This window comes from Hypoxylon trugodes, assembly GCF_022578975.1.
Source record: "Hypoxylon trugodes strain CBS 135444 unplaced genomic scaffold F4822scaffold_2, whole genome shotgun sequence".
In the NCBI taxonomy this organism is placed as follows: domain Eukaryota; kingdom Fungi; phylum Ascomycota; class Sordariomycetes; order Xylariales; family Hypoxylaceae; genus Hypoxylon; species Hypoxylon trugodes.
The window spans coordinates 1,740,565-1,755,243 of NW_026250017.1; the positions used below are offsets into that span (position 1 = coordinate 1,740,565).

Sequence of the window (14,679 nt, forward strand, 5' to 3'; positions counted from 1 at the left end):
TTGAGCAAGTTTTTAGCGCGTACCTAGGTATGCTTTACTTGAAGAAGGAAAAGGAGAAAACTGAGGGAAGGAGCTCTGCGTACTTAGCTGGGCAAGAGATATATACCCTGGTAACGCGCGCAGTTGCCTTACTTGCCTCCCCAGGCAACATCGCAACTCTAAAGTTCGGATTGAAAATGTTCGAAAATTCCCTACCGTGGCAACAACGCGCGACCTGAGTCACTTCCGTCACCGACCCGGCCAAATCAGACCCTCTTTTTACTGTCTACTTAATTCAGTAAACGCTCTTGGCCCAAACCGACAAAATATCACTGCCTTCTCTACATCCTTTCAGAGGCCGAACCTATCGACGTCTATCTTTATCGCCTCTTTATCCTTTTGTTCGTCCTCTTGCGAAGATATTTCAATAATAATACCTCGATATCTTCTCCTTTTCGTATAAAATCCGTTATATTCACACGGGCCAGTGCCCATCTCCGTCGACACGTGCTGTGGCACTTCCCCTTGTTGACTACCTAGGTACCATTCCTCTGTTGGTCGGGGACCTGGGTGCCTATCATGGATAACCCAATCCCCGATGCAGTGGAACCCATTGCTGTCGTCGGGATGGGCTGTCGGTTCCCCGGCAGCGGCACCTCGCCTTCAGAACTATGGCGAATGCTCTGTCGTGGCGAGAGCGCCTGGTCTGAGATTCCTCAGAGTCGCATGAATGTTTCGAGCTATTTCCACCCGAGCGGAAATCGCCAGGGCACCGTATGTATCTTTCTTAAATCCTATTCTTGAGTGATAATTGACGATTTGGACTAGGTCCCCTTCCAGGCCGCTCATTTTCTGAATGAAGATATCGCTGCATTTGACAGCTCGGTGAGTTCTGATTGACGTTATCCAAAGAAGCGCGTTGCTAATAACCTGCGCAGTTCTTCTCTATCCCGGCTGACGAAGCCAGAGCTATAGATCCGCAGCAGCGTATTCTCCTCGAGGTTGCAGTGGAAGCTCTCGACAGCGGTAAGACCTTGCCCACCATTCACTCGGTACGATGGCGAACTGACCTGTGTGCTTAGCTGGCATTGACCGCGAAGCTATCAAAAAGAGCGATACGGGTGTTTGGATTGGCTCCTTCGTAAAGGGTATGCAAGATTTGTCTCAGTTCATTTCACCGGCTAACAAGTTGAAGACTATGAGCAGATTGTCTTGCGAGACCCTGATGACTCGCCCAAGTATGGAGCGACAGGGAATGGGATTGCAATCTTGTCGAATCGTATCTCGTTCTTCTTGGACATTAGTGGCCCAAGTATGACAATCGACACTGGATGCAGCGCCAGTCTGGTTTGCGTGCACAATGCTTGCCAAAGCCTACGTAACCGCGAAATTGATATGGTAGGTTAACGTGACTATTGAATGTCTACGGGTATCCTCTGCGTGTGATGAAGGTTTGAATACTAAGTGGACCAGGGCCTTGCTGGCGGTGTAGGATTAATCCTGACGCCCAACACTATGATGCCAATGACCGCTCTCAACTTCTTGAGTCCAGATGGCAAATGTTACACGTTTGATGCGCGTGCTAATGGCTATGGCCGTGGCGAAGGGATCGGCGTTGTGGTCCTGAAACGTCTCCAAGATGCTATTCGAGATAACGATTGTATTCGTGCAGTGATTCGTGGCTCAAGCGTGAACCAAGACGGCCGTACGCCTGGTAGGTATCTCATTCAGAATGTTAGCGAGGATATCTCTAATTTTGTTTTAAGGTATTACTCTACCTAGTGCGGAGGCTCAGCTTCGCAATATCCGGTCCGTGTACAAGCGCGCTGGCCTCCCTGTGAGCGACACCGCCTACGTTGAATGCCACGGCACCGGAACACAGGCAGGTGACTGGAGAGAGTTGAAGGCAGTTTCGGATGCATTCTGCGCAGAAAATGTCCCCGATCACCCGATTTACGTTGGATCAATTAAAACCAACATTGGCCACCTTGAAGGGTGTGCTGGAATCGCTGGACTAATCAAGGGAGTTCTGACCATCGAAAATGGTATGATTCCGAAGCACCTTAACTTCGAACCGCCTGGCAATCCTGCTATTGATTTTGATAGTTGGAAGATTAAGGTGAGGACATCGTGCATATGACGACTGTTGAATTCTCTGTTAACGATACTTTTTGATAGATCCCAATCGCAAATACCCCTTGGCCGGTTGAGGGACTCAGGCGCGCGAGTGTCAACTGCTTCGGTTTTGGCGGAACGTAAGTACCCTTGAAACCACGGTTTACAATCCACCCTGTCCTGGAATTTCTGATTTAGTACTATGGGCCTACTTGTGTTTCATAGAAATATTACTCATCCATTTCCCTGAGCGTTGATATCTGAAATAACTCGGGTGATGTACTGACTTATGCATTTCTATAGCAATGCCCACGTTATTATGGACGATGCCGCTTCTTATTTGGCTCGGAGAGGACTTCCGGCATATCACAATACCACAATCCTGGAGAATGCTCCAGACTCTTCGGCGCTACAGTCGTCTAAGGATATGCCTCTCTTTAACAGTGCGCTGCATCGGCTTACAGAGGCAGACAAGAAGATAAAAAGTGGATCGCGGACTCATCTGTTCGTCTTCTCTGCACATGAGCAGAAGGTGTTGTCTAGGATGCTCAAGGGTTACGCGTCCTATATTGGGGAAAAAGTCGACCATATGCCTCTGAATTTTATGGAGGATCTTGCGTACACGCTCGGTTGCCGTCGCACAAAACTGCAATGGAGGACCTCAATCGTTGCACGGTCTCCCGAGGAGCTAGTTATGAAGCTGGGCGATATGCAGCCTAGAGATTTCACTAGAGCATCCAAAGATGAAACTATCAAAGTGGCACTCATATTTGGTGGCCAAGGAGCACAGTGGTTTGCTATGGGAAGGGAGCTGTTGGGTTTCGGGATATTCTTCCAATCGATCGCTGACGCCACTTCATATCTCAAAAACGATATGAAGTGTTCTTTTGATATTCTCGAAGAACTCATCAGGGATGAGGAGTCCTCTCGAGTTAATCGACCTGATATATCCCAACCAGCAACCACAGCGATACAGGTAGCACTCGTTGACCTACTCACTTCATATTTTGGGGTCAGTCCAAGCTCTGTCTGCGGCCATTCATCTGGCGAAATTGCTGCTGCATACGCGCTGGGGGCGCTCTCGCGAGAAGATGCCTGGGAGTTGGCCTTTCACAGGGGGCGATGCGCTGAAGCCTTGCAGCATTCAAAAGATGAAAATATCATGGAGGGTAGCATGCTTGCTGTTGGCCTCTCGGCTTCCGAGGTGCAGGCTTATATGCATGTTGATGACAACCGGAGAGTTGTAGTGGCATGTATCAACAGCCCGAATTCGGTGACGCTGTCTGGTGATAAGGATATAATCCTTCAAGTTCAGGCAAATCTCCAAGCCGCCGGTATTTTCAACCGAATACTCCTCGTAGGGGTCGCATATCACTCACACCATATGAAGTACTGCGAGGATAGCTACCTTGGGTCCATTGCGCATATTAAGCCGGAGCGCCCAGGTCGCAGGGTAGTCCGATATCCTCACAGCCAATATGGAATGGCTAGAACCAATGGACTCCATCAAGGAGCAGAACTAAAAGATTCGTCTTCTGAAAGTCTGCCACCTACTATGTACTCGTCTGTGACAGGGCACGCCATTAGTTGGGAGCAGCTCCACCCGGAGTATTGGGTGAGAAATATGGTCTCCCCGGTTCGCTTTTCAGACGCCATGCATCAAATGGTGAGCGCAGAAGGTGATGGGAAGCCGAACATAATTATTGAATGCAGTCCACATTCTTCACTCCAGGGTCCGATCAGACAGATTCTTGACGCCGAGGAGAAGCTTACACAGCAGCCATCTTACTCATCCGCGCTTCACAGGGGTAAAGATGCTGCTGTATCCGTGCTCGAAATGGCTGGAAAGCTCTGGAGTCTTGGCTGTGATGTAGCCATGCCCTGGGTAGTTATGAGGGATATACGACCATCGTTACCTAGACTGCTCATAGATCTCCCCAAGTACCCTTGGAACCACGACAATACATATTGGTACGAGTCTCATCTATCACGAGCTAATCGTTTCCAAGTTCATGGGAGATATGACCTGATTGGCCGGCCGACGATGGATTCGATTCCTTCCCATCCTCGATGGCGTGGCTTCTTCCGCATCTCGGAGAACCCCTGGATTCAAGATCATCAAGTACAAAAGACGATTATCTATCCCGCCGGCGGTATGATAACCATGGTGCTTGAAGCAGCTAAGCAGGTGGCCTCAGAAAATGTATCCGGCATTGAGATCACGCAGTTTAGCATACAGAAAGCCATGATTATTCCTGGGACTCTACATGGGTTAGAGTATGTCCTAAATCTGAATAAGCGCGCCGATCAAACTGCCGTAACTTCTGCCTGGAGTGCTGGATCCTCGCTTGCGCCCGTTACGCCTGCGACTTTCGAGTTTTCTATATGCTCGAAACAGCTGGACGGACCGTGGGAGGAACATGGCAAGGGGTTTGTCACGATCCACTACCGCCAACCCGCCGGAGGAGCAAGAGTTGAGCACCAGAACCTTCGAGATAGACTTCTCCAAACTGATCGTTATTACCAAGCATACCTTGACGCTAAGAATAATTGCGACGAGTTAGTCGCCCCAAGGCAATTATACGAGACCCTCGATGTCATTGGAATGAACTATGGCCCGCTATTTCGGAATATCAGTTCTCTTTTCAGGAGGGAGAACTTCTGCGTTAGCACTATTCGTATCCCAGACACTAAGTCCGTCATGCCTGCGAACTTCGAGTATCCTCACATAATTCACCCGGCGACTCTCGATGCCATTTTCCAGACGGCTTTCGCCATTGACAGCGAGCCCATGGTCCCTTCCTTAGTCGGCAGTTTGTATATATCGGCTGAATCCCATGCCCTCTCGGAGATTGGCAAGGATCTCGTTGTCCATACTCAGGCTGTCCGCCAGGGGCTACGTGGTGCATCTGCGTCACTCACTGTATCAGACAGTTCATGGTCGGACGAATTCGCGCCAAGGAGCCCTCCACTCATCATAATTAAAGACCTGAATTTCACAGCGTTGATCCCCAACCCCGCGAGTATTGAAAATGTCTTTCTTTCGAACCATCGCAATCTTTGTTCTGAGATTGCATGGGAGACACTAGATCCCTTATTAGACTCAGAAAGAATAAACGACCTTGTTGAAGATGACAAATGGCTTACTGAGTATAAGAACAGTATCCTTGTCCTGGTTCCTGAGATTACCGGACACGGAATTGAGGAGCTCTGCACACGACTTGCGTTGGAATTGAACTGTGATTTACGAACATTAACCAGCATCAAAGAGGGTGAAGCCTTGCCAGAATTCTGCATCTCTCTCGTGGAGGCTGATGGCCACTCGTTGATTTGGAGTTGGGAAGAACGGGACTTCCTCGCATTTCACAGAGTCGTTACTGCTACAAAAGGGATACTTTGGGTCACTCGTGCATCACAATTAGAGGCCGAGAACCCTCAATCCTGCCTCGTTCAGGCCTTGGGCCGAACCATACAATCGGAATACCCTAGGAAAAAACTAGTCTCGTTTGATATCGAAGCTAGCATGAATATCTTCCACGGGTCGGTATCTTCATCGTTGTCTCGGACGATCATCAATTTGTTCAAGAGATCCTTCATTAAGCCACAGTTAACAAGGCCAATGGAGACAGAATATATCGAGCGAAAGGGGCAGATCATGGTGCCGAGGCTAGTTCCGGTGAGCTCCCTCAATTCGATGATCGAGCGTGGCGCTGCACCGGCTGCACCGGCCCTGCAACTCATGCCTGCCCCGCACGTAAGACCCATGAAGCTTGAGATTGGAGAAATAGGTGACGTGGGAAGCTTATACTGGTGTGACGACCCCGATGCCCACCTTCCCGTCGGTTTCGACGAAGTAAGGGTCAGAGTCATATCAACTATGCTCAGTGACCTGGATAATGATATATTGCGGGGGCGGGCGCGTAATCGGCCTCTGGGAACTGACGTGCGAGGTGTGGTTGAAGAAGTCGGTAGTGATGTTAAATCCGTCGCGCCCGGCGACCACGTCTTAGGAATTGCCCGTGGATCTTTGCGAGATTACATCAAGTGTCATCATCGACTCGTGCATAAAATACCAGACGACGAATCCCAGCCTGGCTGTCCCTATTTGCCAACATGCTTTTCTGTTGCTAGATACGCGCTTGGTAAACTCAAGACTGGGGATACTGTCCTGATCCATGCTGGTGCGGGACTGTTAGGCCAAGCTGCGATCCAGGTCGCCAAGGCTGCTGCGGCGGTGATATTTGCTACTGCAGAAACTAATTATCAGCGTGGCATACTCAACCATTTTTGCGAACTTCCAGAGGATCACATCCTCGAGGCGAAAGCGGACGCCCTAGTGGACGTTATATTGCACCTAACGGATAATGAGGGTGTGGATTTCGTCTATGATCCAGTCGCACGCAGTCGAGATTCGAATCTCGTATGTATCAAAGAAGGTAAGCGGCTTTAGATTGGGAGTAGTGAATATGGCTATAAGCTGATGTATCGTTAAGGGGGGCAGGTTTTCGGTTTTGCCCATAAGCCTGATAGAAAGGACCTGGCGATAAGTCAACCGGAGGTCAACGGTAAAACGTTCAGCTGCACTGTGCTGAACATACCACATCTTGTGGAGAACGAACCGCATCGGCTTGGTGAAGCATTAGAATTTGCTTGCCGGAAACTCTTATCTGGACACTTTCAGATCTGGGATCCCCATCCTCAACGCGCATACGACTACTCCAGCCTGACGGATGCGTTCATGATTTTGGACTCGGACGAAAATGGCGCCCAGATATGTTGCCGGCGAGCTACATCGAAGCCCGTTCCAATTCTGGTTCGGTCGCCTCGTCCTACGAGCGATTATCTACACGGAGATGCCACTTATATCCTCTCTGGTGGCCTCGGTGGCCTCGGTGTCGAGATTGCTAAGCTGCTAGCAATTAATGGAGTAAAATATGTTGCTTTCTTGTCACGGTCTGGCGCGACAGGTGATTTGGCCAAGTCTTGCCTCGACTTCCTTCGTAATAGAGGGGTTAAGGCCCAAGCTTACAAAGTGGACATTTGTGATAGCGAAGCTCTCAAGGAGACATATGACAAGATCCAGCAGTCTATGCCCCCTGTGAAAGGAATCTTTCAATGCGCTGCTGTCCTACGCGACTCGGTCTTTGACAATATGACGTATGAAGACTGGCAGACAGCTACGAGACCCAAGACGCTTGGCTCCTGGAACATTTATCAAATCTTCGGTAATGGCTTGGATTTCTTCGTCTTCCTATCCAGTTCAGCAGGCGTCATTGGGAACCGTGGCCAAGCCAACTACGCCGCGGGCAATGCATTCCAGGACTCGTTGGCCAGACACATAAATACGAGAAGCGATGGCAAGATGCATTCCGTGTCTATTGATCTGGGTCCGGTCCTCGAAGCGGGTATGCTTGCTGACGACCCCCGAACATTGGACATACTCAAGGCCAGTGGCTTCTTCGGAATAAGGCTTCAGGACTTCAAGCGTATAGTTGAGTGCGCAATTAGGGGCCGCATGGAAGATGGCAAGGAAATGCCCGCGCAGGTGGTCACGGGGGTAGGAACTGGCGGCTTGACGAGACAAAATAAACCGGCAGACCCATATTGGACGCGAACAGCTCTGTTCACTCATCTCAACCAGGTAGACATGCCGGTAGGTTCGGATCCAGATTCGGTGGAGGCAGACTTGCAAGAGACGATGCGTAGACGGCTGGCGCAGGCGGTGGACGTGGAGCAGGCGAAAGAAATCGTTAGCAAAGGGCTAAGAGTGATGCTCTCAAAGAGCATGAACATGGATTCGTCGGACGTGGATGAATCAAAGCCGCCTAGTACGTATGGTGTGGACTCGCTGGTGGCGGTGGGGGTACGCAACTGGGTTTCTAGGGAGTGCGAGGCGGATGTGAGCATCTTCGAGGTGCTCAGTGAGACGAGCATCAGAGAGCTCAGCGCTATGATAGTGGAGAGAAGAGGAGAGGCGTAGTGGTTCATATTGGCGGATTTTCATGATACCATCCATCGCACAGGAAATGTTTCGTACTAAGGCCGCTTGCTGATGCGATATTTAGAGCATAAGGAAGGAGAATGATCTGTGCACTGAAGCTACTATTGTAGAATGCGAGATATTACGTTGCTTTAAATAAAATTGATAAAAACCATTGTTTTATTTGTATCGAATTGTTAAAACTGTTTTAGAGATGATAAATGGAGTTTTTCGGGGTTCAGTTCCTTCATTTGAGTGGTTGTGGGTTTGGTACAGAATGGCGGCCAGTTTTGCCTTGGGCGTGCCGTACCAACAACTTCCCCCTTCCCTTTCCCTTTCCCTTTTTCCTTTTCCTTTCTCTTTGTTCTTTTCTTTTTCTTTCGTATACTTCTCTTTAAGTTACTTGCATATGTACCTAGGTATGTATTTAATCTAAGACATTTGATAGTAGTAGTAGAGTACAACAGCAAGCAATTATAAGACAAGATGAGATATCTAACTTAATAGGGGAATAGGAGGGGTACTGATAATGATGATGATGATGATGACGATGACGACGACGACAGTTAGCACGATGATGATTGATAATGATGATGGGAAGTGGCTTGCTGGGGGAGGTTGGCTTATAGATTTGATAGGATGTAAGCACCAATACATATATGATATATGTAGGGTTTGAGGAGATGACGAAGTGGGCTTCTGACGCTAATACGTAATCGGACTAGGATACGCCAAGACACGTAATCTCCCCTTAGTTTGCAGCACCTACCTGTTTTGGGATATTGTGATACGTGCCTAGGCCTATTTCTATTGAATACCTAGGTACGTATTGTATGTATACATGGGATATTGAATTATGAATTGTGAAAACGTACATATTATCATCTATCATCTATCATCCCGGAATTGTGCCCCTTCCCAACTTGGCAACCCCTGACGCGCAAGTCCTTGACATTTAATCAATTTAATCAATATTGATGCTATTGATGCTATTTGATGCTATACTGCCACCACAGCCGAATAACATGCAACCGTGTATATCTCAATTGGCCCAGACAAAATATTGTAATTGGTGCTGGTGCTGATACTTTCTTCAAAGCTGAAGATTTGTATTCTTCCTGAGTCCTTGGCCCAGCGTTTGTTGGATGTTGGTGAGCGAAGGTTGACAAGAAGAGTCGCGCGCGCGAGCGAGAGAGGTAACATGGCAACATGCACCCTTGATACCCTGGCGCGGCTTTATCCGTATGAGGCTGTCGTCTATCATCTATTATGGTATAGTACCTATAGGTATGTACATCCCGCTTGATGGATGGGTGATGATAACCCCTGGAAATCTTTCAAATACATACCTATAGGTATATACGCGTATGTATAGTCATGTATAGTCATGTAGGTACTGGAGGTACGCAACATATACCTGTACCGGCGTATCGGACATCCAAATCCCCCCCTCCTCTTTGACCTATCTGATCGAGCCTCTATTTGCTCATCTGTTGCAGCCAATCGACCATATCTTGCACTTGTGGCGACGAGTTATAAAATTAGTCGGATTTAGTTCCTGGGCGAACGTCTAGGACCGCGCCTAAGGACTAAGGGCCAAGGACCCAAGGCAAGCAATTTTCCCCGGCCTTGCCTACCTAGTCCGCCCGTCCGCCCGTCCGCCTACCTGCCTGCCTACCTGGGATAATACTTGAACCCGTCTCCCCAGCTCTGGGTATTCACGATCCTCTCTTGTTACTCGAACCACCGCGCTTCCTCTTGCCTCGAGTAACCTCGTCGCTGCCCCTCCCTCCGTGATGTGGCTCCTTTCAACCATCGCTACCGCGTCTATCGCTCTCGGTGTCGGCGCCAACGCCGCGACCACCCAGAAAGTCATTCCCGTTCCTTTCAGCAAACCGACGTCGAGGCTCCCAGCGCTTCGCGGCCGCGCCGGCACGTATTCACAAGAGTTAAACAACAACCTGACTGGAGGGGGATATTATGCCCAAGTCACTTTAGGGACGCCGCCTCAGACGGTCGACCTCGTGGTCGATACGGGGAGCAGCGATGTCTGGGTGCTTGCATCAAGTGCGAACCTCTGCCAGTCTAAATCGATGCAATCGTACTACGGATATTGCTTGTCAACTTATGATCCGTCCAAGAGCTCGACATATTCCGTCGTGTCGCAAGATAGCTTCAGCATCCGTTATGTGGATGGCTCGGGCGCCCAGGGCGATTATATTCGGGATAACTTTAGTATCGGAGGCGCTGATATTGAGGCTTTACAGATGGGCCTTGCCGAAAATTCCACCATCAATTCTGGTCTTCTGGGTATAGGTTTTGCCGCCAATGTTGCCGCGCGCACTCCCTATCCCAACATTATGAGTTTGTTCCAGAGCCAAGATTTAATCGCCGTTCAAGCTTATAGCTTGTACCTGGTACGTATTCGTCTACATTCCAGCCTCCTAACTGGGCCGGGCTGCTTCTGTCTTAGTTACCCTGAGCCCTGTGAGAAATAAGTATGTGCTGACACCTTCCCCTTTGCCATCATAGGATGATCTATATGCCGAGACCGGAACTATACTGTTCGGTGGTTTAGACACGGAAAAGTTCATCGGCGAGCTCAAAATCGTCCCAATACAACCCGATCGCTATGGCAATTATTCGTCTTTCACCGTCTCTCTTTCGTCCGTGGCCACAACCGACGACAATGGCACGGTGACCAACTACACTCAGACTGCCGTCCCTGTTATCCTCGATTCGGGCACGACGTTGACCTACCTCCCGTCTAGCACGGCGAACCGCATCTTCCGTGCTTTTGACGCGGTAGACGATACTTCTGGAACTGGGCTGGTCTTTGTCAGCTGTGACTACTTGAGCAACGATAAGAACCTTACATTTGACTTCCGTTTTGGTGGTAGCAATGGCCCTATCGTGCGGGTTCCTATCGATGAGATGGTTCTAGATAACGTGCAGGGCTATATAGAGCTAGGCCTAGACGTACCGTCGCTACCTTTCGATAATGTTTGTAGCTTCGGTCTACAACCAAATTCGGACTACTACCTTCTAGGAGATACATTTCTCCGTTCTGCCTACGTGGTTTACGACCTCACAAACAAGCAGATTGGATTAGCCCAGGCCAACCTGAATAGCACCGAGAGCAACATCGTCGAGGTCACCGAGTCCGGCATCCCCAAAGCCAGTGGTGTCGCCTCTCAGATTCCAGCGCAGCAGACGACTACGAGCGCCGGGAACGCCGGGACCGCCACCTCCACAAGCTCGCCAACGGGTCAGAGCGGCAGCAATGTTGGTACCAGGGCAGTACCAGAACCTGGTTGGAAAGCTCTGATCATAACCGCTGTGGCGGGTATGGGTGGGTTATTAGTCGGCGCTGGTCTTGTTATCTCATAGATCTTCCAGGTATGCCGACCCAAAACCTAAACATATTCTCTCATTTTTTTTCGTCACCATATTTCTACTAGAGAGCTATTTTCCTCGATATTGGAGGTATATAGAGGGACCTGGTATCTAAATACCCTAGGACGATACGGCACAATTTATACATTGGCTTGGTGGGTTCGGGATAAAAATTCAACCAGCACAGATTCCTGGGCGTAGCTGTTGGATACATTCTTTGTGTAAATACTGTAGTTTGGAGCCGTCATGGCAATATGGCATGTATATAGGATTAACGAAGTATTGTCTTAGATATAAAATACTACCTACCTAGTTATCCAAGGTATACGCCACTGGCAATCTAGGCCTCTTTTTTCTTCCGTTCACGGCACTGACCTATTCATAGGGGCTATTTAATTCGACCATGATAAACTTGGATATACACTATTAATTAACCCAGCCCCAGTTAAGCATAATAATCCTTAATGCGGATGAGAAATTCATGTGCCCTATCTAAAACCTATCCACCATACATCGGTATTGATATCATACACATCCAAGGGCCCCGAGACTGAGCCCTCTTTATGGAAACGTGGGAGGATGAAACCTTACTAGTCCATCCGTTCGTATCGTTCCCTAGCTTTGTCCTTTGCCTTCGAAACAAAGTCGGAGTAATCATTCTTCGTGGCCCGAGCAGCCTCTTCAGCGGCGTCACCAATCTTACCACCTTCTGCCCCGAGACCAACCCCGGGAGTATATGCCATCGTTTCAATGATGTCGGTCCTCCCACCGCTTTCAGCCCCGAGGCCTTCACCGGTACTCCACCCCATTTTGGCCAATAAACCAGCGCCCTTTGATATTGCGGGTTTCGTTGGCGCCACTTCTGTGGCCGGCTCGGGATTCTTGGCTGGTTGAGACTGTTTTCTGGGTAGGTGAGGCTTCGGTTTGCTGGGCTGGTTGTGCGCTATTCGACGTTCCTTGGCTCGATCCCGGTAGTTCGAGATAGGTTCCTTGCCAAGGGCCCTTAGGTCCTTGGTTGCTTTCACGATGAGAGTTCCATCTTTAAGATTGGCTTTGTGCATATCGCTAAGCTGCTCGTGTCGCCGGAGCGAGGGCTCGTTTTTAAACTTCCGTCTACACAAAAGGCAGCACACCCGATCAAGGTCAGCGTACGATGCTGTGTGGGCTGGCGTTGGTTTCGGTACCGGAGTGTCTGTGTTCGTCGAACCTATGGCGTTAGATCCAGTCAAGGGTGCCTTCTTATCGGCAATACTCCTGCCATTGCTTGATTCCTTCGGCCCATGAAGTTCAGCATGCTTATTCGCCCACATCTGCAGTTGGGGGGCCATTGCAATAACCTTCTTCCCACTAGGCGCCGCAAGGTCCTTTTCCGCCTTGCGTTTTTTGGAATCCCTCGCTGTAGGCTGGTCGATATCATTTTTTAGCTGTTCTTCATTGGATGGCTTATCTTCATATAGGCTTTCGTTGAAAACCGTGAGTTCGCTAGCGTAGACCGACGGGTTCCAGTAGACCAGCCTTAGAGATTGATTATGAGTCGCTGAGAATGTAAACCTACTATCCTCGTCTTGGACAGGATGTGGACAAGGTATGAAAACGCCAGAGTGAATAAACGCCAAAGCAGCAGGTTTTGCGGCGATGGTAAACTGTGGTGAGGCGTTATATTTTGCCATAGCAGCTCGAGCATCGTCCAAAGTCGAGAATTCAGCAAAGCCATAGTTGCAACTGATATCCGACAACTTGTCACGAATCATGAAGACGCGCACCAACGAGCTAGGTTTGGCTCCGAGTCCAGTAGTGTTACCAATCGGAGCTGTACTCTTAAGTTTGTTTGGGGCGCTGGTGGACTGTTTTGGCTCGTCTTCTTTAGTTACGTAGAGTTTCTTGATCTCGGCAGCTAGGACGGACTCGGTGACAGAAGATGCCAGATCGCGGATCACGAGAAATTGGGACGGTGTTTGTTGTGGACATTCGTCGCTTTTACCGTCTAATCTTATATCCGCAGTATTCTCGGCTAATGCTGATCAGTTAATAATCCTCTTGCAGGTGACGATCTAGAGATATATATATAATCACCACTTACAGGATCTCGGTGCTTTGCACTGCTTACAAGTTGCTCGGCGAGAAAAGTTCTCGAAATGACACTAACAACTCAAGTTAGATAAGCCAAATCGAGGCCTAAGCATAGATATCCATCACTCACCATGGCACACTTCCAATCATCTGGGTTCGCCACGTAGCGGCGTTCCCGACTATATTCTATAGGTATACGGACAAACGAGCTATTCCCGACGGCGAGGTCGAGGGCGGGGTAGTGTTTCTCGAGGAAATCGACGGCATCATCCTCGGATCGGAACTCAGCAAAAGCATACCATCGGCGAGTACCTAATTTATGGTCAGTGATGGATTGTTGCGGGGGACACGATGATAGCAATGATGCTATGATGATGCTACGGCAACTTACCACCCCTGTCATCCGATTTGATACGGACTTCGACGAGGCCAACAGCTCCCATGTCCCGCATAATCGCATCGATCTATTGATATGTTAAGCCGGTTGTCGGCATGGAGATGGGATATAAATGAGGTAGAAGATGGATACCTCTTGTGTGCTCATCCTATCAGGTATATCATCTAGCTTCAAAGTATGGTAAGGCCGTCCAAGTCTTGACCGGCGACTAGAATCGTGGTAATACCCATCATCGGCTGAGTCGAATGGCGAGGAGACACCTGAGTTGGCGCGGCGTGGACTTCGGTTATAACGTCCTCGAGGATCGTCGTGATCCGCGTAGTGTCGAGCTCGAGCACGGCCAGGAGAGCGAGCGGTACGATCATACGGAGGTGAGTAGTCGGATTCGCGATCATGGGGATCGCCAGCAGCTTTTATGGTGCGATCGGAGTGGGCGTGGTGGTATTCAGGGGAAGGATCCCGTCGGTAGGGTGAGATGTGTCTTCGGGAACGGTAAGGATCCTCTCCTCGAGAGGTCCTTGGAGGTGTCCTTCTAGGGGACCTAGAGGATTCTTTTCCTCGCAAGGAAGTTAGCTCAAGCTCAACATTGATCTCGACGAGCGATCCTCCAGGCTATATCATTTTTACCATGCCGCGAACGATAGTGGTGGTCCCTTGGAGCGGGTGATCTACGTCTATAGTAGTCGCGCTCATCGCGAGGTCTATGGTCGTAATCGTCGTACATAATGATGCCGTTTATAGC

At 49.4% G+C, this 14,679-nt stretch overlaps 3 protein-coding genes across 3 annotated transcripts; 2 read left to right on the plus strand and 1 right to left on the minus strand.

Moving 5' to 3' along the window:
* Positions 1-558: 558 nt before the first annotated feature.
* On the plus strand, positions 559-8,074 carry F4822DRAFT_425458 (ketoacyl-synt-domain-containing protein; the record flags this gene model as incomplete). Its single annotated transcript, XM_051460331.1, has 10 exons — positions 559-753; positions 808-864; positions 918-1,005; positions 1,062-1,127; positions 1,175-1,377; positions 1,453-1,693; positions 1,746-2,098; positions 2,158-2,234; positions 2,398-6,530; positions 6,588-8,074. 10 exons carry the CDS (start codon positions 559-561, stop codon positions 8,072-8,074), a joined length of 6,900 nt encoding a protein of 2,299 aa, XP_051318019.1.
* Positions 8,075-9,870: 1,796 nt separating this feature from the next.
* Positions 9,871-11,464, plus strand: F4822DRAFT_425459 (aspartic peptidase domain-containing protein; the record flags this gene model as incomplete). Its single annotated transcript, XM_051460332.1, has 2 exons — positions 9,871-10,491; positions 10,607-11,464. 2 exons carry the CDS (start codon positions 9,871-9,873, stop codon positions 11,462-11,464), a joined length of 1,479 nt encoding a protein of 492 aa, XP_051318020.1.
* Positions 11,465-11,748: 284 nt separating this feature from the next.
* Positions 11,749-14,661, minus strand: F4822DRAFT_441293 (uncharacterized protein; the record flags this gene model as incomplete). Its single annotated transcript, XM_051462845.1, has 6 exons — positions 11,749-13,481; positions 13,551-13,611; positions 13,671-13,852; positions 13,932-14,004; positions 14,070-14,494; positions 14,565-14,661. 6 exons carry the CDS (start codon positions 14,659-14,661, stop codon positions 12,061-12,063), a joined length of 2,259 nt encoding a protein of 752 aa, XP_051318021.1. The 3' UTR covers positions 11,749-12,060.
* Between the last annotated feature and the right edge of the window lie 18 nt (positions 14,662-14,679).